Here is a 19,989-nt window from a genome sequence, read left to right as displayed (position 1 = left end):
GGGGGGGGGGGGGGGGGGGGGGGGGGGGGGGGGGGGGGGGGGGGTGGAGGCGGAGAGCTCCTGCAGCCCCAAGTTCTCAGACCAGAGCAGCTGAGAACTCCCGCCAGCTACAGCGATGGATGAACAGCTTATCTGATCCTCCCTTCTAAAACTATAAAAGAGCCAGCCTATTGACAAGCTTGGCAGCTTCATTAATTGGGAAATCCCTTAGGGTGCGAGTGCTGGTGCAGTGAGGTTCTCAATACCTGGAAATAACTGGTTTGGAAATGTCTGCAGACTCAGATGGCAACCCTGCCTTACACAAATTCAGGTACCACACACATTAATGGACAGCTGATGGCGTGTGGGTCCCTCTAGAAAGTTTGAAATCGCTTTGGAGAAAAACGTGGTCTTAGACCCTCGTAGGCATTCTCAGCATCATTGCCGGTCAGAGCTGGAAGGGACTTTAGGGTTATCTAAACCTGCAGCGAGGGCTCCTGGGTGGTTCAGTCGGTTAAGCATCTGCCTTCAGCTCAGATCGTGATCCCGGGATCCTGGGATCGAGCCCCGCATCCGGCTCCCTGCTCTTCAGGGAGTCTGCTTCTCCCTCTGCCCCTTCCCCCACTCGCTCTCTCAATCTCTCTCTCTCTCTCTCAAATAAATAAAATCTTTAAAAAAAAAAAACCAACCCTGCAGAAAGCATCAGAATGACCCGGAGGGCTCGTTTCATCCCAGATTTCTGGACTCCACCCTCTAAAGCAGCTGCTTCAGTAGTCTCGGGGTGAGACCCAAGAACTTTTAACGTGCTCCCCAATTCTGGTCCACTGCTCTGCAGACCCCACTTCGAGTAGCGCCAATGTAAGCCAGTAGATTTCAGAGTGGTTTCGGCAGAAGTCTCTTGCTCAGATGATACCACTCTATGCTAAATAGATACAGGTGGTATTTAAGGGGCTCACATTGTATCATAGTCATTCAGTGAGAACAATAAGGTGTGTTGTGATTGATGTAAAGCCTCTCGCTCAGGTTATGGGGAACAGCTGTGGGTTTCTGACAGCCTCGCGATCCAAATTATTCCCATCTCATGTTTCCCTTGCACACACAGATCAGTAATTACAAGTGGTGTGTGTGTAAATATGGACATAGGTAAATAACATTTTATCAGCTTGCCCTGCACTCTCATCAGTTAAAGAGGAGGAGCAGAAAAAGCTCTGTTCTGAAGTCTACACACAATAGATTAACCTGGCACCAGGCATCGACCTGGCGGTGCTCCCCAAGGTGTTAGATTTGATAACTAATAAGTATGAGCATGTGTGTGGATCTTGCTTTAAAAAAATAAAATTATGCTTTAAAAATGACTTAACCTCTCGAAATCTCAGTTCTCTCACAACAAATGGCACTAATAACACCTACCTGCTGTACGGTTGTTAAACAGATCAAAAGAGATAATGGTTACAAAAGCAGTTTACAAACTATAAAGTGCATTGCTCACGTGAGCCTTCTATCCTGAACCCAGATGTCCTCACTCCTTCAAAGACCTGGGCCGGTTTATATTGTACCAGAGGTTTCAACCAACGGCCACAGGCTAGAACCACCTGCCGGCCCCACCCAGACCAATTGAATCAGAATCTCTGGGCTCCACGTCAGTATTTTTTTAAACACTCTCCAGGGGACTCTAATGAGTAGCCAGGATTACTCCATATTTCCTCCCAAGTTCCATACAAAATGCTGCCAGATTGCTCTCATTGCTTCTGGATGGCCACTAGCAATAAAAAGGAAAGAGGAGAAAATGCCCCGAACCAGATCCTGGCTTTTTCACTGCTCTTGGCTTAACAGGGGGTTTTAATCACTATAGCTACTAATTCTGGAGCCCCGATACATGCCAGGTGATTTACATGATTATGTCTTTGAATCCTCCCCACACCTGTGCGGCATCGATATTATTCTTCCTCATTTTAAAAACAGCTTTACTGAGATAAAATTCACCAATTTGCACTCTTAAAGTACACAACTCAATGGCTTTTAGTATACTCACAAAGCTGTGCGACTATCACCACAATAAATTTTAGAGCATTTTCATTAACTCCAAAAGAAACCCCATGCCCCTTAGCTGTCACCCCCCACCTCTCCCATCTCCCCCAGCCCCAGGCACCAGGGAAGTGGTTCTCCTTCCTGTCTCTATGGATTTGCCTACTCTGGACATGTCCTATCAATGGAATCCTGCAGTATGTGGTTCTTTCTGACTGGCTTCTTTCACTAAACATAATTGTTTTCAAGGCTCATCCATTTTGTAGCAAATATCAGTACTTTATTCCTTTTTATGAACAAGTAATATTCCACTGTACAGATATATCATATTTTCTCTATCTGTTCATCAATTTATGGACATTTGGGTTATTCCCAGTTTTGAGATATTATGAATAATACTGCTATGAACACTCATGTACAAGTTTTTGTGTGGACATGTGCTTCTTTCTGTTGGGTGTCTATCTAGGAGTGGAATTAGTCTTCTGAGGGCTGTTTTCTGGAGTGGTTGCACCATTTTACATTCCCACCAGCAGTGTATGAGGATTACAACTTCTCCACATCGTCACTAACATTTGTTACAAATTTTCTTTTTTTTTATAGTCATCCTAGCGGATGTGAAGTGGTATTTCAGTGGTTTTGATTTGTATTTCTTTGATGGCCAATGATGTTGAGCATCTTTCCATGTGCTTATTAGCCATTCATATATCTTCCCTGGAGAAATGTGCATTGGCCCATTTTTATTATTGAGTTGGAATAGCTCTTTACATATTCTATATATGAGTCCCTTATCAGATCTATAATGTGCAAAAATTTGCTCTCATTCTGTGGGCTATCTTTTTACTTTGTGTCCCTTGAAGCACAAAAGTTTTTAATTTTGATGATGTCAAATGTATCTATTTTTTATTTTGTTGCTTGTGGTTTGGTGTCCTAGCTAAGAAATCATTGCCTAATCCAAGCTCACAAAGATTAACGGCTGTTTCCTTCTAAGAGTTTTATAGTTTTAGCTCTTATATTAAGTCTTGGGATCCACTTTGAGTTAATTTTTGTATATGGTGTGACATAGAGGTCTGTCTCCCCCATTTTTACAAGGGCGGAAACTGAAGCTCAGATGCCTAGTAACCTCTCCAGAGCCAAACTGTTCTAATGCAGCAGTCCTGCTTTGCTACAATGCCCCCAAAGAGCCAAGTTTTTTTATTGGTGGTGGCAGGGGGAGGGGCAGGAAGAAGAGCTCCGGAGGCAAACTGTGCAGGAGCTTGCCATCCAGAACACGCACAGACACCGTGCTCAGTAGAGGGGAACCCTGCAGTCACAGCCACAGAGCAGAGCACAATGAGCCCCAGCACAGGGCAGGATGTGCACAGCCTCAAGGGGACGTTAAACCCAGAGGACGCCGGTGACCTGATTCCCAGCATCTCCGCAGCCTGCCCAAATCTGCCTTGTACGTCCCAAGTCTCAGAGCTCCAACCTCAGGCCAAGTGGTCTTGCGCCTTGGGGCACGGTAGAAGGGAAAGCGGCTTGGCTGGCTCCAGAGCTGTCCATCCAGCGGAGCTCACCAGTGAGATGACCCGGTTTCCCAACTCTGAGTCCATGCTGCCAGTGGACCCGGGGACACCAGAGAAGGATGGCCAGCATTGACAGAAGAGGCCACTTTGTACGGCTGCTAAGAAACTGATGGTTCACGGGAATCCAGCAGAGACCTTAACACCACAGGAAACAAGGTAAGGGGTCACACAAAGCAGCTTAGGGGAAAACAGAGGGTTGAAGGGCCTTCTCATTTACAGTTTGCGATGGTAACTAAAATTGGTTGCATCAAACCTGCACGAGCAACCAGAAACAGGAAGGTCTACTTGCTTCCCTGAAATCCAGGTCAAAGGTGCAACACATTGGAAAGGCCGATGCTGTCACAGTGTGTGGTGTGATTCACTGCACATGGGCCACAGCCCCTGAAGAGGCAATTTACAATCAAATTGTGCTGGAGTCAAGGTCATCTTTTTACACAGTGCCTCAATTAATCTTCGTGATGCAACTCGGTGAGTATGAGTTTCCTCCTTTTATAGATGAAGAAACAGCAAGACAGCTGACCTGTCCAAGGTTGTACCGGGAGTGAGTGAAGGAGCCAGACTTCAAACCCAGAAGCTTGAGTCAGAGTCCGGAGCTCTTCCCAGGCCCCAGAAGCAGCCCCTCTGGTTAGGAAGCCAGCATGGTGCCCTGCATCCATGACACCTGTGACCTCCACACATTCAGGCCACTCACCACGTCCAAGGGCAAAATACCCTCAAGGAAAGGAAAGCCCAAGGAACAGTGTTTGAATCAATAATAAAAACTAACTTGGGGCGCCTGCGTGGCTCAGTCGTTAAGTGTCTGCCTTCGGCTCAGGTCATGATCCCAGGTCCTGGGATGGAGCCCCACATCGGGCTCCCTGCTCCGCAGGAAGCCTGCTTCTCCCTCTCCCACTCCCCCTGCTTGTGTTCCCTCTCTCGCTATCTCTCTCTCTGTCAAATAAATAAATAAAATCTTTTTTAAAATAAAATAAAATAAAAACTAACTTGCATAATTAACACATTGGAAAAGTGAAGCACATTCCTATCTTATATTTGTTGTGTAGCTTACTGAGTGCCAGGCATGACGTGAGACCTTTGACCTGCATTCGTTCATTTGATCATCAGAGCAGCACTAAGGGGTGGGTACTAATATTATCCCCATCTTAAGGTAGAGAATCTAAGAAGGCAGCACAGGACTCCCTGAACTTTGCAGAGGAAGTCTGATTTCTAAGGACACACATATCCAGCCATGTCCCCACCACCATCTTTCCAAGGGACCCTGTCCTCAAACGATAGCGGGTGTGACCAACCTAGGAGGTGAACAGAGAGCGTCAGAACGCTTGTGAAGCCTCGGGGTCCGGCATCAAACAGGACTCAGTAACACAGGGGCCCACGTTAAATATATCCAGAGCGGCCTTTAGCGATCACTCGCTCTCCCTCAAATGAAACTATTAAAGGAAATAAAAAAGCTAATGGCTTTTGACAATGCGCTAACAAAGTGATGGAACTAAAGTGGAAACTCAGGATTTCAAAGATGAGCTGGGAGATTCCTGTTCCAAGAAGGGACAGATTGGATCTCTCTGCCAAAGAAGTATGAGACAGAAAAAGTGTGTGAGTCAGGGGGGAAGAAGGCCAATGCTATTTCAAAGAGCCACAAATTAAAAACCAATTATGCAAGCTTGCTAAAAAATGTCAGTGGGCTTTATGTTTTAAATCACTAAAAACACAAGTGTGCTTACGCCAACATTTACCCAGCACATCAGATGATTTGGGGCAACTCTGTATGCTCAGGCTAAACATGGGCGAACATTTTGGTGAACAAACTCTGGGACGACCACCTGTGGCTGAGAATGAGCACACCTTCCAAGACCGCCCTGTAATCCATGGACTCAAATTCACACTTCATCAAAGGTGAAAACCCCCTAAGTGTTCTTTGGGGCCCAGCAGAAGTTGGGAAATGACCAGTGTGAAATTCACAAACGGCGAAATCTCTCCTGCTCTGAAGATGACAAGGACGTGGACCCAGTCACCATGTGGAATGTGTGCTGGAAAGGCAGCCCATGTTGAAATGTGCACATGGATTCCTCAAGGTGAAGGCCTCGGAACGCTCCCTGCCAAGGATCAGAAGAGCCCGAGGAGAGGTATAAACAGTGAAAGTCAGGTACCCAGAGGTAGCTGAGGAACCTCTGAATATACAGATTCCCTGGACTCTGCTCTCATAGTTTCTGAGTCCATGGATCTAGGGTCGGGTCTGGAAATATGTATTTATAAAGTTTTCCAAGTGGTTTTGACGATTAGCTAAGTTTTAGAAATAGTTGGTTTGATTTTCATGGTGGGTTTTTTTTTTTTTTCTGCCTAAAGTCACATTAAGTCTAGGAATAGAAAAACAAATGGACAATGCTTGGAGATAAGAACTGAGAGACAGAGAAACCAAGGGACAGAGATTTTAAGTGACTTGCTAAGTTGACATAGCTAATTAACGTTAAACCAACAAGCACGTATCAAACATGAAATCTATTCAAGGCATTGCACGCAATCTGTTGGAAATACAAAGAAATGTAAGATGTCATCCCTGTCTTTGGGGCCTATACACAGGACGCACACTCAAAAGCTGGCTTTGTGGAAGGCAACAGGGAGTAGTGGGGACTGTGGCAAGCCAAAGGCTGTGTGCTAATACAGTGAGCATTTGCTACTCAGCTCCAGCTTCTTGGTGCTTATAAGGGTGTGGGCCTAGACTGGCCAGATATTCTGGGGCTTTTTTAAAGGAGCCAGAAAGTCCACATTTCCCAGCTTTTAAATATAATAACTCATTCAATTAAAAAAAAAAAAAGCAAGAAAGCAAACCACACTGTCAGGGCCAAATGAGATTCATCCATAGGCTGACTCCTGCCCATGGAATGACAGTTTGCAGCCTCTTTCCTAAAAGGTCATCCAGTCCAAACTCCCTTGAACTCAAATGTCCTCTAGAGCCCTGCAGAGTGGCACAGAGGGTGAGGGGCCCCATCTAGCAGGTTAAGTGAGTGCCTGGGGTGTGTGTCTGTGTCTATGTGTGTGTGTGCCCTCACGCGTGCAAGGGTGGGGCTTCTGGCCGCCCTGCTGTCCCTACTGGAAATGTATTCCAGGCTCGGAGGCAGGGTGTGGCCCCAGCAGCCCACTTGGAGATGCTCTGGGGAGGGCCAAGGTCTTCAGGCCAATAGCGGCTGGTTGGTTGAGGGGTCCGGCTGGAAGGGGCTACAGAATGAAAAGTGAAGGAAGGAAAAGTCTAGAGAAAGCTAGAGAGCACAACTGTCTTGAAAAGGACTATTGGAAAGGCAAGAACAAAGAGGCTAGGAAGAAGCATCAGTTCTAGAAATCCCATCCCCCAGAATATGACTTCCCCAGACTCCCCAGCCAGCCAGCCAAATGAGCCCTCTGGCCACTCTCCATCTGTTTGCTCAACTGAATTTGTCTTCACAATACTGACCACTACCTGACCTTTTACATCATACACTACTTTGCGTATTTGTCTTTCTGGATGCCCCCAACTCTGACATACAGCTCCAAGAGAAGGGGGCTTCGTCTACTTTGCTTATGGTTCGGTTCCCAGTGCCTGGCACAGGGCCAAGCACATAGCAGTTGTTTAGCCCTATCTGCCGGACCAGTGGACTGCAGCCAAGCTCTTGGCACCAAAACAGTTGAAGTGTCAACCACATAATAATAACATCAGCACAGGGCACTTTATCATTTACAAAACCTGTCGTTTAACTTAATTCCTCCAATGTTCTTTTACCAAACGGCTTCGCGTGTTTGGCCACGGCCCAAGAGACCGCTGGCCTCTGCAAGGTGGCCCGCCCACCAGCCAGCTCGGACAGGAGCGCCTGCACAGCAGCTCGGCCCGGCTTTCTCGCCGGGGCCCGGGAGACGACGAGGCTCCAGAAGCGCAGGGCTCAGCACTAACCGGGCCATGTCATCAAAATGATCGAGTGTTCTGGGGCCAGGTTCATCCGGCCTCCCCAGCCCGACAGCGGGCTGCTGAGAAGCGTGTAAGGATGTAGAGAGCCGTGCGGGGCGGGGGGTGCAGCGCAGTCTAAGCTCTGGCTCTATAAGGTCCGACCGCTGGGCTGATTTCCCAGCTGCACGACCTCGGACCTCTCTAAGCCTTGTTGACCTCATCCGTAACGTGGGCATAAACCACCGCCACGGTAACCATCACTTCAAAGGGTTCAGTGAGACACTTGACGAAGAGCGCCCAGCACTGTGCCCCGTGCGAGTCTCCACCCCAGACAGCCCCAGCTCTGCCCCTCTCCAGTGGTGTGATCCTGAGTGACTTGATCTCTTCCTCCCTGGACCTCAAATTCCTCTTCCCTACAACGCGGAGAACCCGATCACCAGGACAGGGTAATAAGGAATCAGCAAGATCGTACGTTCGGCACTTAGCACAGGGCCCGGTGCATCTTAAATGCTTAATAGTTGTGAGCCAGTATCTTATTATCCTTCAAGAAACTTCTACTAGGCTAAAATGCCAACGTGAAAATCCTCCAAAGGCAGTTCGCCATATGCAAAGAAATCTTCGGGACAGAAGGTTCTAGAGCTGCAAGTTTCTCCCCACCTCCTTTATTTTTCAGTTGCTCTCAGAATGACCCTCCCCCAATCTTAGGTCTGACCTAGGAAGCATTTGGAGGTCGGTTCCCAGTGCAGGGCTGACCTCACTCCAGGCCAGCACAGTCTGCCCTGCTCCATCTGCCTCTCCGCCCCCACGAAGCTGCAGTCTGACAGCTGGGGAGGGGACATGCAAATACGCCCTAAAAACGGCTTGTTATTTTCACGGCCTGGATGGTGCGTGTTTGTGGGGGCCTGTGAAGACAGTCACTGTCAGGTACAGGGCATATGCCACCAATCCGGGGGAGGCTGTGAAATGTAAAAATACCCAACCCAAATAAAGCCCTTTTCCAAAGAAAAAGAAAGCTCCTCCGCGCTCTTTGCAGAAAGGGAAGGGGTGGTAACTCAGCCCCCAGGGCAAATCCCTGCTGGGCCAACCCCGGACCAAGGTACCTGACTCTTCATTGGTCCCACAGCCTCCATGCCCCAGTGAAACTGCTCAGCTGCTGGTTTTAAATGGCAATTATACTGTGGAACGACCCAGAAACGGATGCTTTCAAGTTATGAGCCTGGGAAAGGGAATAGCAAAAGACCAAAGACAAGGGCCCTCCATAAAGAAAACAGAGCACTAAAAAAGCCAGGAAGTGCTATTAACAGCACGTTGATTTATCAACTCAGAAGAATATAATTACCGTCACCTTTCATCTCCTACTTAACAGTCTTTAATGGGCACCTACAATGCACCTCATCCAGGTGTCCCCAGTGCAAACGTCTGCAGTGGGAGCCAGGCAGTTGAGGTAAATGGAGGCAGCTTGTGGTAACAAAAGCAAAACCAACAGTGTAAACAAAACCAAGGACAATAGGGAGGTGTGTGGGCCTGTGGCAAACTGGAGGGAGGAAACAGGTGAGGGGGGCTCTCCATCCCATGTGGCTGTGGCCAGGCCACAACGGGGTACAGTGTGACCAGATCTCCCAAGTTTTTAATCAAAGATTAAAATCCAAATTTTCAGGTGAAATGTTGGTTCAGGTTTCTTTTAAAACACTGTGCGGGCCAAACAAAACACATCTGAGAGCCAGATCCAGCCCACAAACGGCCAGTTTGTCACCCCTGACCAAGCCCCCAGCAGCCCCTCTTTGCAATTTGGTGGCACTCCTGGGGATTGGGGGTGGGGGGGGGCAGAGCAGAAGCTGTATAATAAACCCAATGCAGTACCCAGACACCTTTCCCCACTCAAGAGTCCCTCTTGCCTGAATGTCCAGCCCTCTGAGCTCCATGCTGCAGGATGGACCCACATCCAGGCGCACCTTTGCCTATGAGCGAGCTCCTATGCTTCGCGGTTGCCCCCGTCCTCCCCCCATCCCCACCGCTCTCGGCCTCCCACTGCTGTCCCCTTCTCCCTTCTAGGTCGGCAGCTATTCTGTCAGGCCTTGGAAAAAATGGCCCTGCTGGGAACCTCACTGGGGCAGGTCTTTGGACAAACTGCCACCCCTGGGGAAGTGGCTGGGGGAGTGCACAGCACTGAGGCTCACCCACGCTGAGGACTTCTGCTTCTCACCAGTCCCCAGGGAAATGCTACTCTTCTGCAAGGAAGGCTCATGGGAGCTGCAGCCTCCAGGGACCCGAGGAGGGAGTGCTTCACATGCAGGTCCTCTACAAACATCATCTAAAGCAGATGGTGCTGCGGGACCGCCTCCATGCCCGTCTCTGGCAGCTGCCGGGGCAGGGATGCCACACCACCCTTCCCCCAGTGCCTACCTTCAGCTCCAGCCTGGGGCCAAGAGGGGTAGAGGCAATGATGTGCCTCACAATAATAATTTTGACAGGTAATCCATGATTGGCATTCTCTTGTATAGTTTCCAAAGCATGTGCATGTGTCCACGATCTCCCCTGATCCTCCCAACAGCCCAGAGAGACCGCCAGTATATTATTATTCATTATTGTTATTATTAATCACTCTTCCTTTGCCCCTGGAAGAACCAGACACAGGTTCAGCATCCTGCCCTAGCCCAGAGCTTCTCAAACTTTAACATGTCCATGAACCCTCCGGGAGAGATTGTTAAAATGCAGATTCTGATGCAGAAGTTTCTGGAGCGGGGCCCGAGACGCTGCATCTCTAACGAGCTGCACGGTGACATAGATTCTACTGGTCCTCAGACCCCACGCAGAACAGCAATGCTGAGGTCACTCGGCGAATGTGGGGCTAGAGCTGGGGCTGTAACCCAGGCATCCTACCCTTGGAGTCCACTTAGAGGAACAAGGCTTGCTCACCTCACTTTTCACGGGTTGGGGCCTCTTGCCCAGTTTCACCTCCAGGAAGTGCAAGGGGGCGATCATGGCCCCAATGTTGCGGATGTCGGCGTATTTCAGCTCCTCTGCAGTCAGAGCTGAGCTGGGGAGTCCGGTCAGGGGGCCGAGCCCTGGCAGAGAGCCCGCAGTCACGGAAGGGTCTGGAATCTGCCCAGGCATCATAGCAGGAGGAGCGGCAGCCCAGCCTAGAGTGGGTGCGAGAAGATCGGGACACGGGCCGTCAGCCAGGTGAGGGGTTCCGTGAGGGGCTTAAGCCCCCATGCCTTGCTGGGGCCTCTTCCTTTCTTTCACTAATGTTCCCCTGAACCCCTTCCCCACCCAGTTGCTCCTCTTGCCCTTCCATCCATTCTGTTATAGAGAAGAACTCTGATCAATTAATGCCCAGCAGTTATTCTTGGCACTGAAGGCAAGGCTTAACCCAAGCACAGGCCACATTGATTCGGTATGTGCTATGTGCTCGGCGCTGCGGGAATCCTTCCAGTAGCCCCACGAGACGGAGTCAGACCCATTACACAGACGAGGAAGCCAAGGCTTAGAAAGAGAACTCGCTCAAGATTGTGCACGGTTAAAACTGGAGTAGCCGGGATTTAAACTGCACCATGCTGCCTCCGAAGAAAGCGGGTTACAACGGTGGCGTCTCAGGCCCCTTCGCACCTGATTGAGAGGGAGCTATTTCTGCTAGGGCACGGTGCCTCCCCTCAAATCACACATCCAGTTCTGCATACTTGTTAAGACACCCTGAATACGAAATGAAGCAAATCGAAGTTCAAGGTAAGCGTGTGTGTGAGTGTGTGCATCTGGCGTCTATGGGGAAGACAGAGAGGCAAAGATGAAATGCATTAGCTTGTGCTTTCCCAGCGGAGCAAGGGATCAGAAAAGTCCTCCCCATCTCTTCATTCTCAAAGCAAACACATATTCTGGCTCTGCCAGACCCAGAAGGTGTGCAAAGGAAGACAGATTCAGGCATGAAAGAAAGACAGAAGTTAGACAGGTCAACACCAGAGAACTCTTATTCCTTCTCCCTACAGGGAGAAGCTGGTGGATAAGAAATGGTCACTTCGAGACACAGGTGGTAGTGAAGAAAGCATGTCTGCCAAGAAAGCCAGACTCATCTGGTCCCTTAGAGGACTCGTATCTATCCATCCATCCATTCACCCTTCCAATTGTTGACCACCTATGAGCCAGGAGTCACTGAGAATATGGAGATCAGATGTGTACAGCCTTGTAAGGCACATTTTAGTACAGAGCTGCTCCTGGATTCCAGTCCTGCAAAAGGGAACTTCTCTCCCTTCCTACCTATCTGCATAGGGCCATAAAATCAAAACCTCGACTGTCCTGGAAATCCTGGGGGAGCTCTGTCCTACCCTTCTACCTCTATCAGTCTCTTCCATGGAGAAGGATGTATTTGGTGAGATAGGGGAGATGTGACATCCATTGGACCGCACTTCCCTGCTGGGCAGAATTCATGTTCTCCTATGGCCATGCTGTCTTGGGCTCATTGCCTCCCATAAGAGTGGCCCTGGGGGGTAATCCACAACTGTCTGTCCCCATCCAGGCTGCCAGGTCTAGAGTACAGGACAGGGGCCCACTAGGGAGGCCCTGTCGGCCACAAGCACACACCATGTTCTCCATCTCTGTTCTCTTTTAAAGGTGAAATTTGCTTCCCCATCCAACCCTATATCCCTTTCTCAACAGGTTCTGCACTCTGAGGGGAAAAGCATGTGAGGGATTTGCACCCTTGAACCACAAAGACTTCCCCTGGACATCACTTTCCTTGAAGAAAGGTGCATGTGAGTGGATGATGGACCTGCCATTTCGCCCTCAGCACCCCAGCGCACCTGCCTATGAAGCCGTTTGCAGAGAGCTCCTTGCCGGGCACCCAAGTTCACATTTGGTACCCCAGGCCCTATGTTTGTGCTCCACCTGCTCTGCCTCCCACACCCAGCCCCTCGCCCCTCCTTAGCACCTAGTGTCCCCCGGGCCATCTCAGAAAAGGATCTGAGACTCATTCACATCAAGTCATCGTCTTAGAGCTGGAGGAGGCCCTGTGCTTATCTAAACCACATCCTCATTTTGCACATGAGGAAATTAAAGCTCAGAGGGGTGAAATGACTTGCCCAAGGTCACACAGAGGAAAAGCCAGGGCTGGACTCCTGGTCCCTGGATTTTAGAACCAGAGCTTTCTCACCCTGCCCTTTTTGTTTCCCCTCCTGGGGTTCAAGAGATATATATGCAGATATTAATGACTTTTAATGGTGGACTTTGAGACACCAGCCCCTAGCGGAGGATCACTCTCTTGCACCAAGGACCCTCTACTCTGCCTTCCACACAGATCCAGGTTTAGGAAGTTCCCTGAACAACCCATGGTAGGCTGGGTGGGAGCCCAGACATGGACATGGCCCCTGAGACATCTTGTATGCAGTGGGTCAAGGTGTTGTGACCCTCCCTAAGCCTGAACTGGACTGAAGGCACCCCGCCACCCTCCAGAGCCAGGCCGGCAATGCAGAGAGGGCTGCAGGTTTCCACACCAGAAGGTGGCTCTGGGGCCGAGTGGATGAGCTGCATATATCCTGGGGCCTCCCCCAGGGAGAATGAGAAAGGGGCCAATGGAAGGACTCCTTCCTAGGTGGCAAAATAAATGATGCCTGGGCCCAGCTATAGGTACACCTGGCAGGCAGAGGGGAGTGATTTCAGGCTACCTGAGCCAAACTGACATCTCCTTTCCAGGAGAGGAGAAAAACTTACAAAATGCCCTCTGCCAGACCTGAACTCATGCCACGAGGAGTCAGTGACCCCCCGCGCCCCCCCACCAAAAGGATGCTTGAGCTAGTCAAAACAGATGGGTAATGGGAGGCAGGGAAACGCCCCGTGCCTGGTGTTTCAGCTGGACACAAACCCCTAACGGGATGGAGGCACCACACCCCTGCTATGCAGTCAAGCAAGAATACAGAGCAAAATCTCCTCCTTCGCCAGAAGCCCCCGAACCTTCTTGTACTATAAGGGCCAATTCCTATGGGGCAAAATGTGCCATGTGGGCACTCAGCAAGCATATGGGTGATTTCAAGGGGGAAGCAGCAGTCATGGCTAGTTGCTGCCCCATGGAACCCCAGTGCCTAGCATCATTTCTGGCACAGAAAGGGTAATCAACAAATACTTGTTGAATTAATAAATAAAAATGAATGAATGAACAAGTGATACAAAAAATTCATGGTGGAGCAAAAATCAGAGAGTGGGGTAAGGATCTGTCTCTGGGAGTTTAGATGCTCGTTATCCACCTTCAGATTATTTGTTCCCACAGTAGACCCCAAGAAAAATACTCCAGCGGCTTCTGTATGCTTCCCTGCCTAAGCCATCTCAGAAAGATGGAAGCCAGACCCTGCTCTATTCCGGGAATGATAGGCTCTGCTTGCAGCTTCTGTTTATTTTCATACAGACAGTATAAATGACACACTAACAAATGATCCCAAAATATAATGGATGCTTTGCTACTGTGGAACCCCCTCAGAGGGGTAACCGCCCCCTGGGAGCAGCAGCCCCATAAATTCTTGCCATTCCTGCTCCCCTGTGAACCCATCCCAATGGCAAGCCTCACTTGGAGGATCAGACACCAGGCTTTCCTCTGCAGAAGTAAAAATCCCCCTCTCTTTCCTGCCCCCCCGCCCCCCCCCCCCCGGCAAGGGCACCCCTAACTGCTCAGATACAAACCACAAAGTCCTTAACACATGCCATTCCTAGGAGACAATCCCAACAGCTGACATTCACCAGTGCGAAGTCATCCTAAACGGCTCTGGGGGGGGGAGGGGGGGCGGGGGGGCAGAAGATGGAGGGGCTAGAGCGGCTGCCTTTCATAACCGGGTCCTCATTAACTGGAAAGAGCTGGCTGACAAGCCAAGGTTGAAAGGCAACTTTGGTGATTTGAAAAATAAAACCATTTGATGTGATTTAGGGATCTATAAAAATGGGGGAGGGGGGCAGTGGCAGGGAACCTATAACAGCCAGGAGGAATTTACCCACTTCAAGGAAGACATAGGAAAGATGACAAGAGGTGAAATCATCTCCCAAACTGCTTCTTCCATACGGAAACAATTTAGGAGGAAAAGGAGAGCTATGCACTAAAAGCTTTAGGGGAAGAACCCAGAGATTTTTCCCTTCAGGGCCCAGGAGGTTGGAAAGGAAGATAAACACCCTCCATGTCTCCATTAGTAACTGTGATGCATAAATAAAGAGCAAGCTCTATATGTTGGCAGAAGACCAAAACTGGCAAATGGGGCTTGACCTCAAAAGACAGGCCCAGAATCCAAGAAGATTTGGGCAATTTGGGACATTGACCAGGAACAACTTGGAAACTAGCCAATGAAGAAAAACTGGGTAATGCACAGATCCGAGATGAGACTGACAAGTAAGGCACGAATAAGACAGAAAGCATTCGGGAGGTCACAGCGGACCCTAAGCTGCTCTGGAGCCTAAGATTTTGGGAGGCTTAATGCAGCTCCCTAAAAGCGGGCTTGGAGAAGATAGGGACCAGATGGGTCCAAGAGGCAAGAACCTAAAACAAAGATCCGACAGCTTGTATCTCCCTGTTCTGACTTCCTCGGGGGCTTGTGGGCACACAGTTTGGGGCACTGCCTTATACAACCAGAAGAAAAGCCACAGTACACTTCAATTCCAGATATCGGGTCCCATTGGAAGATACTAAGATGAAGAATCATTTCAGCCCAAAGAAGGAAAGGTAGAGTTTCCCCCTCTTATTTTCTTCTCTTGTGTACTGTATGTAACTCTGTAAGATATAGTTTTTTAATGGAAATACCTACAAATAAATAACAGTCTTGCTGTGATAGGTCAAGCTTGTACAGGGCTATTCTTGTTAGAAAGTGCCCATTAATCATCTTCTTCATCTACAATGGCAAAGACAGATTAAAAGGGGGGGGGGGTAGGTTAAGAGAAAGTTAGGATCTGCATCATGAACTCTCTGTCCACAGAAATAAAAGTTTAAGGGAGGCTCTAAAGTCCCTGGGCCTCTTTGGGAAGGCCAGCCCCCCTCCAGGCAAACAGCTGGCCTGGGCTGGCACCGGGAACCAGGAATGGGCGTGTAAAGAGTGCAAAAGGCCTGAGGCCGCAAGGGTCAGCACTAAGAGAAAGTGGAGGTGAGTGGGGGCAGGTCAAGGAGCAAGGCTGCTCACGGTCAGGGCCCAGGAACACTAGTGGGATTACAGAGCAGGTAGCCAGCAACTGAGAATCAGCATGACGGGGTGGGAGGTCTTGGGAGCCACAGCCTGGAGGAAAATGGGAGGGGGGTGGGGGGACAGAAGTCCATGGGCAGGAAGGGGTGAAGGGTGGCAGACAGAAAGTGCCAGGCCAGTGATCACAAAACAGAGTATTAACTACCGTGAATCTCAGTGACTTAACTACCAAACCTGTTCTTGGAGCTAAGGAATCATCTGGAATGATCTCACTCCTGGAATCTGAAATGAGGTGGGTAAAACAGCTTCCAAAAGATAAGACAATCCAGAAGGCAAGGGGCAAAGGAATGGAGAAATCTCGAAGACTGAGAACAGGGGCGTGGCCCCAGTGTGGTACAGAGTAGGAGCTTTGGAGCCCAATCATCTGAAGGTGAATCCAAGCTCTGCCCCTTCCTAGCTGTGTGACACTGGGCGAATTCCCTAACCTCTCCACAGCTCACTTTCCTCAGCTGTAAAGTGGGAATAATAATGTTATTTGCCCTGTAAGGCTGAGAAGAGGATTAAATTAGTTAATACTTGGAAAGTACCTGGAGCAGCGCCTGCACCCGGTGAGCGTGAAGTCAGTGCAGCCACGAAGACCTTCCTTCCTGGAGGGACACTAGTGCTGGATGACCCCTCGACCTTCCTTCCGCACGGTTCCCACCTAGCACTGATCTCCCTTTCCTAGGACTGTGAAGAGGATTCTTCCCCAGAGGGTTCTCTGCTGTCCCACTTTCCAGCTGTGAACCCTAAGGCGGCAAGACCATCCTGCATCCAGGCCGTTACTGCAGAAGAGAAACAAAGGATGCTAGATGAGGGGCGCCTGCGTGGCTCAGTGAGTTAAGCAGCTGCCTTCGGCTCAGGCCATGATCCCAGGGTCCTGGGATCGAGCCCCGTGTCGGGCTCCCTGCTCAGCGGGGAGCCTGCTTCTCTTTCTCCCTCTGCCACTCCCCCCTACTTGTGCTCTCTCCTGGGCTCGCTCTCTCAAGTAAATAAATAAAATCTTTAAAAAAAAAAAAAAGGATGCCAGATCAGCGCTGGGTACAAAGGTGCAGAAATGAGGCCCAGCACCTGACCTTTGCCTTGGTTTCTCCGAAGGTTTCCTCCCTCTGCCAGAACACAGCTGCATAGATCACTGGCAACAAGACACCACCAGGATCTTCCACCCTGAAGCAGCGGGCCAGCATCTCCTATATCCCTGCACTGCTTAGAAGGGGTCAGTCCTTACCTCCTCCCAAGAAGAGAATGAGGGGTGGCAGGATCAGGAGAAGCCACCCGCGTGACACACTGGCATGCAAGATCCTTGCATGGCCATCCCAGCCACAGAAGAAACTGGAACCTCTCCCCCCACCCCAGAAAGATTCTTCCCCGGAGACCAGAGAAATGTTTTTGATAAGGGCCTGCCTGTAAATACAGCTTTCTCCCCTGCCTAACGTAGGTGCTCAATAAATACACATTAAGGCATTTCTGCCAAGGTCCTTACCCCAAACAGTGAAGAGCTGGGAAGGTGCTACCATTGGACAGCTTTCCCTCTTCTCTTCCCACCTCACCCTAGCTCCACTCATTGGTGTCTGTAGTTCATCGTATGGTACATAACACGGACATGCACATACTGTGTGGCAAATTCTTGGCCCTTTGAAAAAAATGCCATTGGCCAGCTCTAGCTTTGGAAATCGAGCTCCACAAATGGAATCCCACGGGCTGCAGCATGAAAACAGACTAAAAAATAATAATAATACAAAAAAAAAAAAAAAAAAACCCACCCCAGAACAGTAGGCTCTGGCCGGGCCTCCCACAGCCAGCAATGAGTGTAAAGAAACAGACTGAAAATTCCAACCTTGGGTCGCTAAGGCATTTGTCTCTGCTGAGCTTCGAGAGGCCAAACCACACACATGCACAAGAGTGCACACACGCGCGCGAGCGCGCGCACACACATACACACACACACACAGGCACACAGAGCTTGGCAGACCGTAAGTTCCAGAGCTGGTAACACAAGCCACGGAACCGACTGCCAAGACAAGCAACAGAACGAGCCAGGCCCAGTTTCATTGGCCACCATACGCTGCATATGGCCCGGGACGCAGCCAAAACAGTGTTCTCACCCTCCTCAAAGGCATAGGAGACCCTCTGTTTTCAAACACACCTCCACAGAGCCTTAATTAAAGGAAAATGGAAAAATAATGTGTCTGCTGCCCCCCCCCCGCCTATATAGGTCTGCGCACACACATACCCATACACACTCACTCTATTTTTCTCTTCCTCCCATTTCAGTTTCAAACATAATTCATTCACATGGAAAAAAAGCAAACTGCATCCTGCAGCAGAAAAGCAGAAAAGAATGTAGCTTGCCCTCAGCCCTGGCTCTGGTTGCTCAAGTTGGGCTGGGGCAGAATGAATACAGAGCAGGCCAACCTGGAATCGCACGGGCCCCCCTCTTCCAGAGCCGGGCTGGAAACAGAGACACGGGTGTGAGAGGCGGCCCACCGCAACACCAGCAGCCCCACGACAGACGGCCCGGAGAGCCTGGCCCTTCCCATCCTGCCAAGGATTCTGCAGGTTGGAAAAGATGCCCACAGGTCCTGCAAACAGGTGGGGGGGACAGCAGACCCTGGTGGCTGCAAAAGCTAGGCACTAAGTGAGAAGAGAGATCCTCATCCAAATCCTTCCTTAGGGGACACTTAGCACTTACCAACACATCTCCTTGGAGGTTGCTGCAAGCAACCTAGGAGGAAAGGCAGAGGCCTCAACGCCCATGCCTTCCAACAGCCCTTCAAATCTCACAGCACCCAGCTCTTCAGGAAGATTCTGGAGTGCTGGCAGCTCTGAACCAAAGCCAAAGAAGAAGAGGAACAGAAGAGTCTTTGAGAAATCTGTCCTCCCTATTCTGAACAAGGCAAAACCTTCACCAGCCAGAGGCACGAGAATAGATCTTGCTTCTCTTCTTTGGTCCTCAGGTTTATATAAAAATCAGAGCCATGCTCACACCTGATACCTGGTTAAACTCTCCCCTAGAAACCTGCAAAGGAAGATAAGGCATCCATTCAAGCTGCAGCCAGATTTGCTGGAAAGATGAAAGCAATGGGAGGTGTTTTTAAAAACCCTCAGGGGAGGGAGGTGGAGGGGGGGAAGGGAGATGATCTGGGAACACAGTTGGTAGCAAGGGCTTAAAGGACAAGCGGGCACCCCATCGTGGTTCAAAGCTTCAGATCAGATGCTCCTCAAAGTAAGACCCTGAGGGGAGTCCACCAAGATTTAGACCTGGGTACACACGCCCACACAGTCTGCAAGCCCTTTTTTTGAGAGACAGACCTGAGCACATCTGCCCTGAGCACATGTGGTCAGGTCATAGCCGGCCGGCCTGGACTTAGACTGTCGGGAGAGCCTTACACTGAGCAAGGGTCAGGCAACGTTGCAGCTGGACCTGAGCCAAGGGGTCAGTTGAGTTCCTCTTCCCAGCCGCTCCAGCCGCAAGGATGGCCCATCCATCCCTGCGGAAGAGCCAAGGCCTCCCATCTTCCCAGCTCCTCCCACTGACCCAGGCAAAGCCTGGGTCTGCCACCCCAGGGTCCGGCGATCCAGGCCCTGTGGCCCAATCCCTCAACCTCCTTTGAGGGGCGGGGCAGAAGAGAGTCTCCTAAACTGGGCTGGGCGGGAGAGGAGGAGCAGGTTACCTAGAGGAGCAGGCTTGCCTCCTTATGTAACCTGGCTTGGGAGCCAGGGGGAGCCCACAGGGGAGCCCACAGGGGACCCGGGCCGCCGCCTCCCCCCCGCCCCGCCCGTTCCCAGCCCAGTACCCCGGGGCAATGGCCCTGAGAGAAGCCCTCTCCATTGGATCGAGAGCCCCAGCGCTTCTTCAGGTCCTCTGAGAGCCGCGCTCCCTCCCAGCGAGGGGGGTGGGGGCCGGCACGACTTGCCAGCAGGTCCCTGTCATCCCTCCACCACCAGCACCCTGCACCTCCCTGGCCTTTCGGCCTCCATCCCCACCTCCACCGCCCGTCTTCCCCCACCCGCCCCCCGGGGCAGTTTTCTCCCCACTCACCCGCGTTCCCCGCCGCCCGAGGGGAGCACCTCCCTGCAAACGGACTGGGGAGGAGAGCGCGGGAGGGAGGCGGAGGGAGCGCCCCGGCTGCCCCGGGAGCGGACGGAGCCTACCGTCCCAGGGCGGGAACCAAAGGGCAAGCCACCGGCTCCCCGGCGTCCGGCCGGCGGGGCCCCGGGCTGCAGCGCCCCCCGCCGGGACAGGCTCGCGGGCCCCGGGGGCTGCGGGAGCCTCCCCGCCTCGGCCCGCGCGGGGGCGGCCGTCCCAGGTGCCCGCGGCCGGCGCGCCCCTCCCGCC

The 19,989-nt window shown here is 51.0% G+C and overlaps 1 protein-coding gene across 4 annotated transcripts in view; it reads right to left on the bottom strand.

Annotated features, from left to right (window-relative positions):
* Positions 1 to 19,882, bottom strand: part of JDP2 (Jun dimerization protein 2) — a 37,435-nt gene extending 17,553 nt beyond the window's left edge. Inside the window, exons 1-3 of one of the 4 annotated variants that reach the window (XM_032405618.1) lie at positions 17,134 to 17,381; positions 16,199 to 16,435; positions 10,393 to 10,616 (exon numbers count right to left, since the gene is read on the bottom strand). In XM_032405618.1, coding sequence (XP_032261509.1) covers positions 10,393 to 10,593 — 201 coding nt within the window. In that variant the 5' untranslated portion in view covers positions 10,594 to 10,616; positions 16,199 to 16,435; positions 17,134 to 17,381. Of the gene's footprint in view, positions 1 to 10,392; positions 14,219 to 16,198; positions 16,498 to 17,133; positions 17,382 to 19,692 lie in introns of those variants that run through there. The other 3 variants (XM_032405620.1, XM_032405617.1, XM_032405619.1) reach the window with 3 other exon arrangements.
* Positions 19,883 to 19,989: the final 107 nt, after the last annotated feature.

This window comes from Phoca vitulina, unplaced genomic scaffold, assembly GCF_004348235.1.
Source record: "Phoca vitulina isolate PV1807 unplaced genomic scaffold, GSC_HSeal_1.0 scaffold7, whole genome shotgun sequence".
NCBI classification, from domain to species: Eukaryota; Metazoa; Chordata; class Mammalia; order Carnivora; family Phocidae; genus Phoca; species Phoca vitulina.
The sequence above is the reverse complement of the archived record's forward strand: the minus strand, read 5'-3'. Positions and strand labels throughout refer to the sequence as shown.